Below are 17,541 nucleotides of genomic sequence, written 5' to 3' on the forward strand. Positions count from 1 at the left end.
TGTGGGATCACAGTACTTCGGATCCACCCAACACATCGGTCACCTTTGAGACGGCTTTTCTTTTGCCCCTCGACATACCTTTCGGCTTTCGTATGACCCTCAGTTCTTCTCGCATCATTTTCAGGCCCCTCCTTTACTATTTGAATTCCACGAGGACAGTTTAGGTGTGACTTGAGCCCTCTCGTGTCACCTTCATCGCTGGACTCCATCGCATCCACCTCCCAAATCTTGGAGGCAAAACCCAAAAATATGTGCATACATTCGGTAGATGTAGCCGCAAAGGTCGTGCCCCCTAACACTGAGGTCACAAGTGATGTCAAGTATTTTTCTCTATTTCAAATTATAAGAGCAGTAATTATCAAACGCGCCGTAAAGGTCGTGCCCCAACAGTGCTGTCAACGCGCGTGCCGCAAACGTCGTAACCCGCCAATAGTGGTGTCTACGCACGCGCTGCAAACGTCGTCCCCCAACAGTGGGGCGGTGCTGACAGTCGAGGCAGATGTATAGCCGATGTCCGTGCAGGCTGGCCTCACAGCAGGCGCGCACGTCTCCCGGCTGGGCCGTCCGGCGCACACGGTCATGCTCATGCCGGCGGCGCCCTGCCTTATCCCGAAGAAGGTGACAGTGACACCGCAGCGGAAGGCGTTGCGCAGGCTGTGGCAGCTCTGTCGTCACTCGTGACATCGGATCGTGAGTCGTGACAGGGTGACGTGCATGATTTCTGTTTGTAGAAAAAGTCGGTAGCCTGGCACATGAATACTTCTCGCCCACTGATGATAATAACAACTGATGATTGTTAGGTAGTAAAATAGTTCATGGCATCTTGTAAAGTTTTGATGATTATTAAATATTCTTCAATGCTAATAGGGCATGTTCGCTTCGCTGAAAAAATAAGCCAAAATATTATTCCGGCTAATTTGTTGTGAGAGAAAAAACACAGTTCCGGCTGAAAAAACAAGCTGAAAAATACGGATTATAAGACAAATAAACAGGACCATAATATATAAAAATTTTAACTTTTATAGATACATTAATTTTACTATATATCTAGAATATTGCAAGTCTAAAGGTATAACCATGATCAAACTCTACACTCGAGTCTTAGCTTCACATAAGTACACACAACACCAAGTTTTTTTTTCCCGACTCACAAAATCAAGTTCCTGCTCGTGCTTCCAATAAGACTGGGCCCTTCGTTGTTCTTCTCTCTACATTATTTAGAACAGGTATTCCTGAGGACATCTGCAGGAGAGTGCCACGCCAATCGCATCATCATTGTTGCTTTCAAGTATTTTTAGCTCTGCTTCTTTGGTGTATCAGCATACTTCCAGGTGGCATGTTGAAAGGAAGCGAATTGTCTTTCACCAGCCACATCTTCTTCACGTATCTGGCTGCCCATTTCTTTCAGATCTTCGTCTGTCAGTTTCACGTTCAAGGAGTCAATGTTGGAATCTAGATTCTTGATTTTGGTTGTCCCTGAGAAATTGTAGGAAACATCTGTCAGTGACTAAATACAGGACTATCGGAACATATAGCCATTAAGCATGACTACTGATGACTTGCTTTGAACTTGGAAGGGAATAATAAGTGCAGGACTCAAGAATAAGTCAGTTAAATCACACCATTTCAAACCAACAAAAGTATTTCATAGCTCAGTAAAAGAGATCATATGGCACAAACTGTTCAACCTATGATGCACACACATTAGGAAGGAAGGAGGTTACTTCCCTTCAAAACAAGGAAAGTTTGTTTGACTGGATGTGTTCCGCTACATTATAGTGGTTCTCTGCCAAAGTAGACTATATCATAACTGAAAAGGGTTTCTCCCCAATCATACTACTTAAACTATTTCCAATCATTAATGGTCTATGAATATGATGCCATACACTTTTCTCTGAAAGTGTATACAAGAAAAATGTGTCTGGAAATGCATCTTTGGGTGAACAACTCTGTGACTCATCAGCCTGGAAGCACTGACCATCGTCAGTGATAAGAGAATGAGATTATAAGGTCACACCTGGTATAGGAACCACATCATCTCCTTGATGCAGAACCCATGCTAAAGCCAGCTGAGCAGGGCTGCAATGGTGCTTATTGGCCAGTTCTTCCATTCGCAGATACATTTGCTTGTTCCTCTCCAAATTTTCTGCTGCAAACCTTGGGTGCCCATGCTGACAAGCCAAAGTTAAATCTGTAAGTGAACTAAAAAAAGGTTTTGATATAGACCAAGAGATGATTATTTTTTCTTTTGCAATGGAAGAAATAAACAATATTCTGAGGTAGACTGTATCAATACCAGAACAGATTCAGCGGACACTTGTTCTTTCACTCCTCTCCCACCGAAAAACCCACGGCCAATAGGACTGTAGGGCACAATTCCAATGCCCAGTTCTCTGAAGTCCACAGAGCAAAAAGAATCTTATTACATGATAAACATCCGGTAGGGACTAAGGAGTTAGGACCTCCATGGGCTGGAACAAAAGAATCTGCAATCCATGAATCACCTGCAGAGCGGCACAATTTCGGGCTCAATGTCGCGAGACCAGAGAGACCACTCCATCTGCACCGCGGTGATCGGGTGCACAGCATGTGCGCGCCTAATGGTGTCCGGGCTCGCCTCTGACAATCCGATGTACTTGACCTTCCCCTCCTCCACCAACTTCTTGAGCTCGCCAATCTGCAATGATTTCGAACAAAGAATTCACATGAGCAAACACAACAACAACGCCGACTGCTTTAAGGCAGGTCGAATGTGCAGGCAGGCTGCAGAGACCGTCTCCTCGATGGGAACTGTGGTGTCAATGCGGTGTTGGTAGTAGAGGTCGATGCAGTCGATGTCGAGGCGGCGGAGGCTGGCCTCGCAGCAGGCGCGAACGTACTCCGGCCGCCCGCACACGGTCCGCGCGCCGCTCTCGTCACGCCGGAGCCCGAACTTGGTTGCCACCTGCACCTGCTCCCGCGGCAGCTGCTTCAGCGCCTGCACACATGCAGCGATCGATGTCTTCCGCGGGTCAGTAAAACTCGCTCACGCTCACAAGAACTCTCCAGGAAAAAAAAAGAAAACAAAGGGCGGACCTTGCCGAGGAGGATTTCGTTGGTGAAGGGCCCGCCGTATTCGTCGGCGGTGTCGAAGAAGGTGACCCCGCGGCGGAAAGCGTGCGTGATCACGGCAATGCCGGCCTCGTCGTCCATTGGGGAGGTGTACGCGCCCGTCAGTCCCATGCACCCGAACCCTAGCATGGACACCTACACGGATGGAATCAATCGGCCGAGTCGATTCAATCAAAGCACCGGGCTAGCGGAGAACGAGAGAGCGGAGGCGCGGCCGCCGCAACAAGATAATTCGGGGAGAGGTGAACGGAGAGAGATAAAGCGACCTCGAATCCCTGGGTGCCGAGCTTGACGCGCGGAACCGGAGGGGCTTGGCTATTCATGGCCGCTGCTCGCCGGTGAACTGAACGAGGAACGGTGGAACGAAGTTTGGTTCCAGGAAACATAGCAGCCACTTTTGCGAGAATTTATAGGGCACATGGGTACATACTGCATTACAATAGATTAAGACTAAAAATCAAATTTGCATTCTAATTTCCGCAGTCAAACTAATTTCCATGGCCCTTGTCAAGTACTGTAGTAGTAGTTATCAAACGCGCCGTCACTACGGAAACAGAAGGTAAGCCGAGTGCAATATGGTTTATCGAGTGTAATTTATCGGATACTCGGCAAATAAGTTTTTTATCGAGTGCTGAAAAAAAACACTCGGTAAAATAATTACACTTGGCAAACGAGGCAAAAAAACACCCGGCAAAGTTTGACACTCGACAAACTAGAAAAAAAAAACACTCGACAAAACTAGACACTCGAAAAAAATATGTTTGCCGAATGTAATTACTTGGCACTCGACAAAGAAATATGTTTGCCGAGTGTAACATTTTTTTTCTCAAATGACCTTGAAACTTTTTATACTCTCCACATACATGTGGTATTCCATGTTAAAATTTGGTATATTTGTGGATCTATATACTATATTTAATTAATTTATTGCATTTCAAAGAATTTTTTGGTATATGTCAAATTTGAACTGCAAGTGATTCAAATAATAGAATAAAATGAGTAGAAAAATGATATTTATGTTATTGAGTCCAGTGTGAGGCTTTACCCGAGAAATAAAAAGAAATTTCGAACATCTTATTTAGGAAACACGACCACGAACATGTGGTCGAATGATTTTTAAATTCTAAAAAAGCAAATGAAGTCTAAAAATTATGAAAATTGTCATGATGTAATGATATCATACGTGGAGGCTGTGGTAAAAAATTAAGAAGGTTTCACATAATTTGTCACGTACGATGTTTACAAATCGAAGCATCTCAGAAGAAGAATCATAGCGTTGAAAAGGAATCGGTAAGAAGTGACAGTCAAATTGAGGTTTAACTTCAAAACTTTTTGTATAGGCAATAGAGAACATAGATTGTTTCATGTGAAATTTTGGTAATTTTTTGGATCCGTTTAATAATTTTATGTTATTAAGTGCAATTATAGAATTTTAATGGATATAAATTAAATTTGAACTGTAACTGCGTAAAATAATAGCGTAGAAAAATCATATATATATATATATATATATATATTGTTGAGTATATTTGATAAGGTATTTTCAAAGTACATCGAAAAAAAACATGTTATGGAAAACAAGAAAATAAAAAATAACTAATATATTTGTCGAGTGTCTAAAATCCTAGACACTCGACAAAGATAAATTTATCAAAGATAAATTTGTCAGAGTGCCATGATCTGATACTCGATAAAAATAACTAATATATCCGCCGCCGCCCCCCTCCCCTCCCTTTCTCTCTCTCCCTTATCTCTTCTGGAGAACACGCATACAGGGAAAGGAGAGGAGGCGTCGGCCTCCTGGGTTGGCTCAGGCGGGCCCGCACCGACGCCCCAGTGCTCGCCGGTAGTGGTGGCCTCGCGGCGGGCTCCTCGGCGGCGGCCTCACGGCGGCTTCGGGGGCTCTGACGCCGGCTCGGCCTCCGACCGCTTCCACTACCCGTACCACCGTGTCGGGAGCTCGGCGACCTCCACCCCGCGACTGTGCAGCGGGGGCGCCGCCCTGTCGAGTGGGGACGCCACGCCGTCCATGAGCGTGTGCACCGACTTCCCTGCCGACGACAAAGGGGAAGGCGACGAGATGGCGTCGGAAGCCGCTGGTGAATGTGGTGGTGGTGGCAAGGATGACGATGCCAAGGAGTGGGTGGCGCAGGTGGAGCCCGACGTGCTCATTACCTTCGTCTTGCTGGGCGGCGGGGAGCTCGCCCGCGCGTGTGCCTAGGCGAGGCGGCTGTGGCCAGCCCAGTCACACCCGCGGCCTGCAGGGCCAGCGCGGCGGCGGCCGGCCGGCTGGGACCCGGAACTGCCGGATCTAGCCTTGCGTGCCCGTTAGCGGCCACGGTGGGTGCTTCGTGCACGGCGGCTCGCGGAGCAGGACGGGGCGCTAGCGTTGTCGCCGGCGTCCAGCGCGTCGTACGACGTGATGAGCTTCCACAAGCTCAGCTGCGTCCATTGAGCAGAAATCATGTGTACTGGGCGGCGGCTGCGGCGGTGACCAACACCACCACCGCCAACAGCAGAGACAGCGGCAACAGCGACGGCGGCGGGTGGCTCGGCGACTGCGAGCTCCGCACGGAGGTGGAGACGCTGGCCAGCATCCGGCACAAGAACATCGTGAAGCTTTACTGCTGCTACTCCGGCGCCGACTGCAACTTGCTGGTGTACGAGTACATGCCCAAAGACAACCTGTGGGAGGCGCTGCACGGCTGCTACCTGCTGCTGGACAATGGTGGCAGCGGCGGCCTGTCCGTGGACAATGGTGGCAGCGAGCGGCGTGGTGGCGGCTGTGACGGGGCGAGCCGCAGGCGGGCAGCAGCGCGAGCGAAGCACGTGCGGGGTGGGGGGCTTTTTTTTATATTTTTTTAAAAAATCTGCCGACTGTCGGTTTTAACATTTGACAATGTCTTTGCTGAGTGCTCGATAAAAAAACACTTGGCAAAACAGCTTTGTCGAGTCTGTGTTACTCGACAAAGGCTTTGTCGAGTGTTTTTTTTTTATCTTCGCCATATGCCGTGGGCATACGGCAAAACTGGGCCCCCCAACAGTGATGTCGACGCCGCAAACGTCGTCGTAACCCCCAATCCCGTACCCCCGACACCGGTGCGTGGCGGTGCTGATAGTCGAGGTAGATGTAGACGACGTCTGCTCAGGCTGGCCTCGCAGCAAGCGCGAACGTATCCCGGCCGGGCCGTCGGGCGCACACGGTCATGCTCATTCCGGCGGCGCCCTGCCTTATCCTGAAGACGGTGACACCGAAGCGTAAGGCGTGGCGCAGTCTGTGGCAGCTCTGTCGGCACTCGTGACATCGGATAGTGAGTCGTGACAGGGGGACGTCCATGATTTCTGTTTGTGGAAAAAGTCGGTAGTTTGGCATGAATACTTCTCGCCCACCGGTGATATAACAACTTAAGATACTTAGGTGGTAAAAAAATAGTTCACGGCATCTTGTAAGGTTTTTTTTTGCAACAAAAACAAAAAATATATTAGATAATAGCGTGGTACATTAACACGTTACAAGCACCGTGGATTACATAAATATTCAGAAATTGATTTTCATCTAAATTATACCCACGCTGTGAATAGCTCCGGACCTCAAATCCAAATCTATACGATGCTTTGCAGTATGGATGACCGTACATGCAAACACTCGGCAAAAGGCATAAGAATAGGTGCCGAACGAACGACGGCCAATATTCATGTAGGCGAAGTTGAGAATTTTTTTTTCTGGTGTCTTTCTTCTTTTTCTTTCGGCCATCGAAGAATGAGGAAGCCTGATCTGAAACTTATTCTCCCTAGTCTTTCATCGTGGTCAGATCTAACCACAATAAAATGGATAAGAGACCGAAGAAAATTATTCTATGGCGGCGACACCATCTCCACCTTAATGTCGCCGTCCGGAAATAAAAGTCTCCATGTCGTCAAACTGGTGATGATGCTGATGCCGTAGTTGTCGCCCTCATCTTCAATAGAGCCACCATGGAGAAAACGATTCCACCCTGTCCTCTCGCCATCGCCGGAGAGGAGGAGGAGAAAATAAATCCCCAGAACCAAGAAATTTGGCACGAAGAGACCCTAACCCTAAAGACTCGATCTACTAGAAAAACTAATTAATAAAAAAGATGGATCCCCACTTCCTCTGACCTCCGACGATATGCCGGAGGGGAGAGGGAGGGGGACCAACGGTGGTGGAGGCAGGGGGCGGCGGCGGCGCTCTGAGTCGTGAGACCCTTCAGTCGCAAGACCCTAGCGGCGACATCTTGTAAAGTTTGGATGATTATTAGATACTCTTCCATTCTAAATTATATATAAAACAATTTTACTTTTATAAATACATTAATTTTACTATATATCTAGATACTGTGCATATGTAAATGTCTGTATAACAAAGACTATATATCTAGCAAAACAAAAACGTCTTATAATTTGAAATGGAGGAAGTAGTAAAATATTTGTCTGGAATTGAGTTGGATTTTTATCATACATGAGTTGGATTTTTGTCATACATGTTCCTGTACGCTCAGGGTTTCATGCTCTTCGAGCTAGTTTTGCAGGGCTTTAGAACGGCTCCAGTTCTAACTGAAGTTCTAGCAAACAATCATTCAAAAAATAACCTCGGCGAGGAAGCCAAGAGGAGCTCAGAAAATATGGTTTCTTCGGACTCCTCCCACAAACTTGTATAAATTATAACAAAATTGCCATTTGAGCTGTTTTTGCTAAACGCCTTCTAGAATGAATTTAGCTTCGTAAGAGAAGATGTCCCACAAGAGGAGCTAAAGTCGATCAGAGCCTTATCAAACTGACCCTTCTTCTACATTTCTGTGCAAATAATCGCAATGTAAGTCCGAGAAAGCAGAAAGAGGAGCAAGATGCCTGTATAGTAGCTCTAGCCTCTATGATTTTCCTAGTAGTACTTGTCTACTGGTAGGAGGGAGAGAACCGGTGAAATAGATGACTGTTTATTGCTAAGCCTCGTGGACAGATTATGCCCTTATTTAGACTTAGGAATTTGGATTTTGGGGTTACTGTAGCATATTCGTTTTTATTTGGTAAATAGTATTCAAACATGGACTAATTAGGCTCAAAACGTTCGTCTCGCAATTTCCCACCAAACTGTGCAATTAATTTTTCTTTTCATCTACATTTAATACTCCATACACGAGCTGCAAACATTCGATGCGACAGGTACTGTAGCAACTTTTTAAAATTTGAGTTCCAACTAAATAAGGGCTATATAGACCGCACCACAAAAAGCGTGCCTGATGACATCAATGCCGGCCTCGTCGTCAAGCGATGTGACCGTTAGCCCCATACACCCCCGAACCCAGCCTGGACACTGTTTGACTTGGCTATGGACAGGCATCCAAATAAGCAAAATCCTATACTATGAGGCCCGGAGAAGGATTTGGTGGTCACCCTACCGATCACACTCTTAGAGTATTACAAGTAGCAACCCTCATCTTGTCTATCTTTACTCCAACTAATAAACACCTAAAATGACATAGGCAGATGTCCTTCTCTTATCCTACTTGATCCCCTAAACCAAATACATGGTTCACATTACATTAAAAAATGATTTGTAGCAACGTTCCTATTTTTTTTAGGGGCGGCTCAGGGTAGCTCTATATTGAGCCGCCCCTATAAATAGTGCCCAAATGAGCCATCTTTATAAATTCATTTGTAGGGGCAGCTGGTGTTATCAGCCGCCCCAACAAATCGGTTGAGCCGCCCCTACAAATAGACACCAAATAATAAAAATTAAGCACGAAAATTTGAATTTTTTCAAACGACCTCGGATGGAGAAATGACCAAAACAAAAGTTGTAGACGTCTAAAAGTTATGAAACTTTGCTGTTTATAACTTTTTTTATTTGAAATCATTTATTAGTTTAAAATACTGTTTAAAATTTAATTTTTAAATTATTGAAGAACACTGATTTCTCCTTTTCATCTCTAACTAAAACTTGTAAGTAGTCTTTCTTCCTCGTACTTACTTCAAATTTGATGATTTTTTTCTAAAATTTTCTAAAATTATGCTCTATCAATTTATTGTGTTCTTACAGCTATTATTTTACCCATTTTTTTATGTGACTGTGTTTTTATCAATTTGAATTTTGAATTTCAAAAAAATATCAACTTCAAACGTCATTTTGAAACATTAAATGATTTCAGATGAAAAAAATCATGAACATAAAAGTTATAGAACTCATCTAGATCTGTAACTTTTGTTTTGGTCAATTCTTCATCCGATAAAGTGGTAGTAACATTGTTCATAAAATTTACATATCTCTCTTATAGTTTCATAAAGTATAAGAGTGATGTATAAAATTTATGAACAATATTACTACCACTATGTCGGATGAACAAATGACTAAAATCAAAGTTGTAGATCTCGAAAAGTCATAGAACTTTGTAGTTGATAACTTTTTTATTTAATTCATTGTGTCAAGGAAAACTACGTTTGAATTTCTCAAATTTGAAATTTAGATTTTTCAAATGATCTCGAATGGAGAAACAACTAAAATAAAAGTTGTATATCCCAAAAAGTTATACAACTTTGTAGTTGACAACTTTTTGATTTGAGATAATCTTGTCAAGGAAAACTATATTTGAATTTTCTAAAATTTGAATTTTTTAAACAACCTCGGATGGACAAACAATGAAAATGAAAGTTGTAGATCTCGAAAAGTTATGAAACTTTGAGGTTGACAACTTTTTGAATTGAAATCATCTTATAAAGGAAAACTACTTTTGAATTTCTCAAATTTGAAATTCAAATTTTGTAAACGACCTCAGACGGAGAAACTACTAAAATAAAAGTTGTAGATCTCAAAAAGTTATACAACTTTGTAGTTGACAACTTTTTCATTTAAAATCGTTTAGGACCTCAAACAATTAATTTAAACTCAGTTTAGGATAATATGTGGGGAACCAAAATCCAATATAGACACGTGTGGCTGACCGGTGAGGGCCTCCCCGGATTTTTTTTTGCTATTTTTTGGGCCGATTTCATATTTTCTGGAAAATGGTTTTGTGGGGGCGGCTCTATATCCAACCGCCCCTACAAATCCAATTTTTAGGGCAGCTAGCCGACCGTCCCTACAAATCAGCGATTTGTAGCAACACTTTGGTAGAGACGGCTGGCAAAACCGCCCCTATAAATGGTCTTCAGCCGCCCCTACAAAAGCTGTGTAATAGTGTGAAAGCTTATAGCTGGGAAGTGTATGATTTAGAGCAACTTCAATAGCCTCTAAAATTTTAATCTCTCTATGTATCTCTATTTAGGGAGCTATTTAATGTAAATTATCTTTGTATACTTTACTTCAATAGGTTATCATAATTTTATTTGTGTTAAAAAATAAAAAAAATTTATGAGAAAACTACCATATATTTCTAGAGAGCCCCGTAGCCTCCCAAAAATAGAGAGCAAGAAGGATGGTTTTGGAGAGCGAAAATATGGAGACAGGTTTAGAGATTCTATTGGAGCATGTTTTTTAGTTTGTTTTCTAAATTTTGTGATAAAAAGCCATGTGAGAATATCTTGGAGATGCTTTAAGTTCTCCTTCTGCTTTAGGCCAAATAATTAAATAAATTGGTCAGAATTTGACTAATAATAGATCCCACTGTTAGCTATATGTACATTTATAATATATGTACGAGACCACCAATATAGTATAGTTGGCTACTAGGACATACTTCATCATTAATCCTTAACCCACTTTGTTTTCTCCTAATTTTTTTTGGAGCTCATGCATGATCTAATTGTAAACTTAGTACAACCACTTCTCTTTCTCTTTTCTCCACTTTAACCAATAGCTCACTTAGAGCAACTCCAAGAGACTTGCTATTCCCTACCATGTCATTTGATTTGGAGAATTCGGTGCAAAATATGACTGTGATAGACTATCCACCACATTCTCCAAAAACAATAATAGGCTATCCCTTATTTTTTTGCTTGGCATAGAAAGCGAGCGACGATCGCTCGCCAAGTCCACGTGAAAGCCCTTTCCCACGCGCTTTCTCTCCCACCTCCACATGTGCCATTGCTCAGTCCCACACGCTGACCTCTCACACCGTCTCTAACCCCCTTCTCTGATTTCCTGTAGATTAATAGCACACCATACAAATCATGACCTATGAACCAGGAGATTGAGAGTTTGGATCCGAATTGAGAGTGGAACCTGCTCACAGAAGAGCGGGGCAACACACCAAGTAAGCTGGTACCCATGATGACTCGCCAATAGAGAAGAGAAACCTTGGTTCATGTCTGACAGATCTCCGTTCCACTGGCTACAATACGAGGGTGGAGCGGCGCTGCAACAGAAGTAGCAGACTTGTGAAGCGGCTGTGCTTGGCCATGTTGCATCGTGTGGTGCTTGGTGTGTGGAGGAGGAGCAGATAGGAGGCCTGTTGCAGGAGCCACGCTTCTTCGAGGGATAGGTGATAGAAACGAACAATGAGGTGATAGCGAGCGAGGTTGGGAGAGAGGAGAGGGGGGCGGGAGAGGCACCAAGCTAGGTGGGAAGATTATTTCCAGCAAAGTATGGTCGCTAGATGCAGTAGGATGCTGGCATGTGTGAGCTCTACCGCAACAGGCAATGAGATAAGAACGGGGTTGCAGTCGCAGAGGCACTTGAGTTATCTAGTGCCATAGGCACGTCGGCGGTAGTCTAAGTTGACACGATGGGACCAAAAGCCTAGGCGACACAAACCCTCAAATTGATGATCTGAAAAACTTTTGATGACATGGCAGGTTTGAATATAAACATGGCCAATGTTTGCATAGTCTGTTGAAATAGTATAGTTTTTTTAGTAGAGTTTATTTTGGAAAATAGCTAAATCAATAATTTAAATCTCTTTTTGACTTGGAGTTACTCTATAACCCTAGATTATCGTACTTTCTCTATTATAACTTAAAAGGCATTTTGACTTTTTTTGAGACCTAGTTATAGATGTAGACGCTTATATACACGAGCGCATACTCACCCCTATAAACCTACACACGTACACCCTACCCCTATGAGCACCTCCGAAGAACTAAGGTTAGACTAGTAAATCTTGAGATTGATGAAGTCACCATAGGCGCCCCGTTGTCGACGATCACGTCGCCTGCCACTGAAAGAATAACGTCATTAATCATGGAATAAATCTAGGAAAATACGAGCACCCATGTCAAGTCAGGGACTTGAACCCGGGTGGATAGGTTCCACCATAAGGAACCCAACCAGCTGAGCTACGCTTAGTTGAAAGGTCCTAATTTGGCCAGAGGGGTGAATAGCCTATTTAAAAACTCTACAAAGCAATAGAGCAATTGATTAGTACAACAAATGGCATAATACAATTTTGCTCTAGCTCTACAGGAGTTGTAAGCCACCTATCCCAATAATTGTAGTTGCTATGATCACTAGGCACACACAAAAGCTAAGTCACTACTCACTAAACTAGTGTTCTCTCAAAGACTAACTAAAGAGCCACACTAACTTAACTAACAAGCTCTCAAAGACTAACTACACTAAAGAGCTTGGCAACTAGTTTGCAAGAAATATAAGAGAGTGAGTAGGGTGATTATACCACCATGTTGAGGAATGAACCAATCACAATATGAAGACAATCCAATCACCGGGAGAAATTCAATCACATAAGGGACACAAGATTTTTATCCCGAGGTTCACGTGCTTGCCGATATGCTAGTCCCCGTTGTGTTGACCAACACTTGGTGGTTCGGTAGCTAATAGGTATCACACACCTAGCCAACAAATGGTGCCGCAAGAACCTACCCACAAGTGTGGTAGCTCAATGACACAAGCAATTTACTATAGTTGCCTTTGTTGCTCCACTAGGGAAGGCATAAGACCCCTCACAATCACTGGGAGACGACCACGAACAATCACCAACTCATGTTGATGCTCCTCCTCTGCTCCAAGACATCTAGGTGGCGTCAACCACCAAGAGTAACAAGAATTCCACAGCCACAACGATCCCCAAGTGCCACTAGATACAATCACTCAAGCAAATATATTTGGAATCACTCATAATCTAACCATGATGATGAATCAAGGATGGAGATAAGTGGGAGGTGTTTGCTTAGGCCCACAAGGATGTATCATGGGTTAAAATGTCCAAGAGGGTGAGCCCAAGGCATCCAAGTTCAATGGTCACTTAATCAACAGCACCTCCGGATCAGACCGATGCCAACACATCCGGACCCTCGTGTTCCCTGGATCTGGAAGGATCCAGTAAGCACCTAGAGAGGGAAAATCTTCTAGACCCGATCCACTCGCACCATTTGGACCACGCACAGTGTGGGTCCATAACTCCATGGCGTGCCATGTCACCTCCTCATTCGCATGCACCATAGCCAAACTCAGCTTCCTCGGTCTAGACCCGCTGCACGCCTGGGTCCAGAACCCACGCTGCCTGCCACTGCTCTTGGCCTTCTCAGTGTGGTACAACCGGAGCCATGGGGGTGGTCTAGAACCCATGCTAGTCCGGGTCCAGAGCACTCACAACAGTCCTCGATGTTAGGGTTTGCATCTGGACCAGACCCATCTAGGGTCTAGACCCCCTAAAACATCTGGGTCTGGTTCTCCTCCTCTTCTCCTATTCTTTTTCCAACACTTCAACCACTACACCCTTGCTTCCAAGTTGCTAACCACAAAGTATAGAACTTGTGTGCACATGTGTTAGCATTTTTCAAAGCATTTTTCATGGGTCAAATGTTAGCACACTAGGTCCCTAAATGTATATGCAAGAATCATATCACCTAGTGGCACTTGATAACCACTTAGCCAAAGATTTCCCCTCTTAATAGTACGGCTATCGATCCTAAATGTAATCACACTCTCTATAGTGTCTTGATCACCAAAACAAAAACCTATCTTATACCTTTGCCTTGATCTTCTTAGTTTTTTTATTTTTCTCGTTCTTCTTTTCTAAGTTGGAGCACTTGATCATCTCATTTGTGGCCATCACCTTCTCCATGACCATCATCGAGCTCTAATACTTGGATTGGACTAACTCATCTAATTCACATACTTAGATCAAAGGTTAGTATTAGGGTTTCATCAATTATCCAAAACCAAACTAGGGCTTTCAATCTCCCCCTTTTTGGTAATTGATGATGACCCTTCACAAAGATATTCAATGAAAGTTTTTTGGATTCATGTTGCTTGCCCAAGCATTTTACCATGTGTAAAGGATATGGACAAGTTTCATAAACCCAAATTGGTAGCATTAGCTCCCCCTACATATGTGCTAAGAGTTTGAATTTGAAAGCTTGCACATATGCATAGATTAGGAAGTGTGGGGAAGTAATGGCTACCAAATGATGCTAAGGTGTAAAGAATGGACTTTGAAGCATGATACCAATCGGAGTTGCCATTTGAACACCATCCTTAGCACCATAATTTGATAGATATCACTTGAAAAACTACAACCACTGGACACCTCATGAGATCAACATTAGAAACAAGGCTCTAGTACCACTTGTAAAATCAAAATCAAGGTATATCTAGCTATCCTATTCATGCTAGTTTTCATTACATCAATCATTTTCTACAATCTAGCATACACCACACAAGATGGATATTTGAGTTTAAAAACTTGTGCCATGCAAGCAAACATATGCAATGCAACATACAAGTCTATGAGCTTGCTCCCTCTACTTGTGTGCTTCAAATTTTAATTGATCCCCTTACAAAGTCATTTCATTTGTTTGCTCCCCCTATCTTACTATCTTTATGACTCTCTCTCCCTTTGGCATCAAATACCACAAAAGGTGAGCTCAAATTTTAGATAGGTTGGGGGTGAAATCATGTTATGTGAGGATCATGTTCTCATATTTGGTTCAATATAGATCACTTGCAAAAGATATATAACTCGGTTTGATCCAAGGGCAAGCTTCTTCACACCTCATTTCAAGGGTTATCTTGACCATGTTAAGTTAAACACTTATAGCTTATTTTCTAGATCAAACACTAGGTTCATAAGCCCACAAACATGTCATATGCTACCACTATATCATTTCAATCATAGAAGCATTAGTGATACCATACAAGCATCAAATCCATTTGATTTTCATGAATGAGCTTAAGACAAGTGAAGAATGACTAGATGCACTAAACAAGTCCTTAGCAATGTATGAATGACATATCAATCAATTTTACCTTGCTTTGCTCAAAGGAGAGGCATGTCATATAATGGGGGTGCATCAACACATATTTGAGAAGTCAAGTATGTTTAATTTATTCCTTAGCTTGCAAAACCTCTTCTCATCAAGTGGCTTGGTGAAAGTATCAGCAAGTTGATCATCGATGCCCACACTCTCAATGCAAATGTTCCCTTTTTGTTGATAATCTCTTATGAAGTGATGGCGGATATCTATATGCTTTGTTCTTGAATGTTGAACCGGGTTGTTGGTGAACTTCATGGCACTCTCATTGTCACATAGCAATGTCACTTGTTTGAATTTGATTCCAAAGTCATTCAAAGTAGCCTTCATCCAAAGTAATTGAGCACAACAACTACCGGCCGAAATGTACTTTGCTTCGGCGGTTAAAAGTGCTACACTATTTTACTTCTTTGATGACCAAGACACAAGTGATCTTCCCAACAATTAACATGTGCCCGATGTGCTCTTCCTCTCAACTTTGCATCCCGCATAATTAGAGTTTGAATATCCAATCAACTCAAATCTAGCTCCTTTGGGATACCATAATCCAACATTTTATGTATGCTTCAAGTACCTCAATATTCTCTTTGTTGTCTTCAAATAACTTTCTCTAGGTGAGGCTTGAAATCTTGCACACATGCATACACTAAACATCACATCTGGCCTTGATGCATTCATAGACCGATACATCTTTTGATCCACCATTTTGCCACTAGCATCACTATCTAAGTTTCCATTTGTCTCCATTGGTGTACTAATAGCTTTGCTCTTATCCATGCCAAACTTCTTGAGCATGTCTTTGATGTACTTGCCTTGACTTACAAATGTGCCATTTTTCATTTGCTTGATTTGAAGACTAAGAAAGTAACTAAGCTCTCCAATCATAGACAAAATAAATTCATTTGCCATCATCTTTCCAAACTCCTAACAAAAGTCTTGATTGGTTGATCTAAAGATAATATCATCACCATAGATTTGCAACATAAACAAGTCATTGCCTATCTTCTTGGTGAAGAGAGTGGTGTCAACCTTGCTCATCTTGAATCCCTTAGAGAGTAGGAAATCCCTCAACCTCTCATACTATGCTCTTAGTGTTTGCTTCAAACCATACAAAGCTTTTCTCACTTGTAGACATGGTTGGGCTTCTTCTCATCTTCAAAACTAGGTGGTTGTTCAACATAGACTAGCTCATTGATATACCCAATGAGAAATGCACTCTTTACATCCATTTGGTGCAACTTGATGTTGTGGGCACAAGCATAGGCTAACAAGATCCTAATTGCTTCTAATCTTACAACCGGGGCATATGTTTCTCCAAAGTCAAGACCTTCAACTTGAGTGTAACCTTGAGCCACTAATCTTGCCTTGTTTCTTACAACTATCTCATCTTGATCTTACTTGTTGCGAAAGATCCATTTAGTTTCAATCACATTATGATCCTTAGACCGCTCAACTAATTCCCATACTTGATTTCTTGTGAAGTTGCTTAGCTCTTCATGTATAGCATTCACCCAATCAACATCCTTCAAATCTTTATCTTTCTTCTTAGGTTCAATGGAAGAGACAAATGATAAATGTTCACAAAATGATGCCAATCTTGATCTTGTTTGCACCCCTCTTAAAATATCACCAGTTATAGAATCCAAAGGATGATCTCTTACAACATTGGTTGGTTGGATGTAACACCTCTGGTGTCCTAGAAAGCCTAATTTAAAATCTAAGCACATTTTGGGGTTGAGCCTAAAAGAAAAAGTGTAGAGCTTGTCAATCTGTACAAAGTTGGTTTTTAGAGTTTTCAAAGTTGTTATATAAAATTTGAAGTAATTTGAAAGGGGATAAATTTTTAAAGTGACCCCTTTTGATTTTTAAACTTACATTTTCAAATGTAGATAGAATTTTGGTATGGTTATTAAAGCAAAGTTGTAGAGCTTTGAATTTGGAGCAACTTTTATTTTTGGAGATTTTTGAGTTACCATACAAATTTGAGAGTAATTTGAGAAATGAAGCGAGTGGCAATTCGGTAAATTACTTGGACAGTGCAAGCAGGCAGCTCTCGCCGCCGACCAGCTTCCACCGTCTTCCACGCGTGCCCGCAAGCGACACCTTCTGCTTTGATGTGTCTGCATTGCCGTACGTGTCAAGCGCACCTTATCCCGCCGCCCTCCGCTCACTTGATAACTTTGCAGCACCGTCCAGTCGCTCTCTTCCTTCCCTCTATTTTCTGTCAGCACCGCCCCGCTCCGACGAGCTCGCGCTAGAGCCACA

General features: G+C 42.8%; 1 protein-coding gene across 1 annotated transcript; it reads right to left on the reverse strand.

The window, feature by feature from the left end:
- Positions 1-991: 991 nt before the first annotated feature.
- LOC136450162 (probable aldo-keto reductase 1) lies at positions 992-3,497 on the reverse strand. Its single transcript, XM_066450504.1, has 7 exons — positions 3,378-3,497; positions 3,076-3,246; positions 2,774-2,977; positions 2,505-2,677; positions 2,297-2,393; positions 2,018-2,171; positions 992-1,476 (listed from the first exon to the last, which is right to left on the reverse strand). The coding sequence occupies exons 1-7, from the start codon at positions 3,495-3,497 to the stop codon at positions 1,295-1,297; spliced, it is 1,101 nt and encodes a 366-aa protein (XP_066306601.1). The 3' UTR covers positions 992-1,294.
- Between the last annotated feature and the right edge of the window lie 14,044 nt (positions 3,498-17,541).

Source organism: Miscanthus floridulus, chromosome 5 (genome assembly GCF_019320115.1).
Source record: "Miscanthus floridulus cultivar M001 chromosome 5, ASM1932011v1, whole genome shotgun sequence".
NCBI classification, from domain to species: Eukaryota; Viridiplantae; Streptophyta; class Magnoliopsida; order Poales; family Poaceae; genus Miscanthus; species Miscanthus floridulus.

What these genes read in the sequence shown, in the direction of transcription:
- LOC136450162 (XM_066450504.1), bottom strand. Translation starts at nt 3,497, where the DNA reads ATGTTTCCTGGAACCAAACTTCGTTCCACCGTTCCTCGTTCAGTTCAC. An exon ending in TGTCCGCTGAATCTGTTCTG is followed by an intron (nt 2,172 to 2,296) that starts GTATTGATACAG and finishes TTGGCTTGTCAG; the next exon opens with CATGGGCACCCAAGGTTTGC. An exon ending in TGATGTGGTTCCTATACCAG is followed by an intron (nt 1,477 to 2,017) that starts GTGTGACCTTAT and finishes ACAATTTCTCAG; the next exon opens with GGACAACCAAAATCAAGAAT.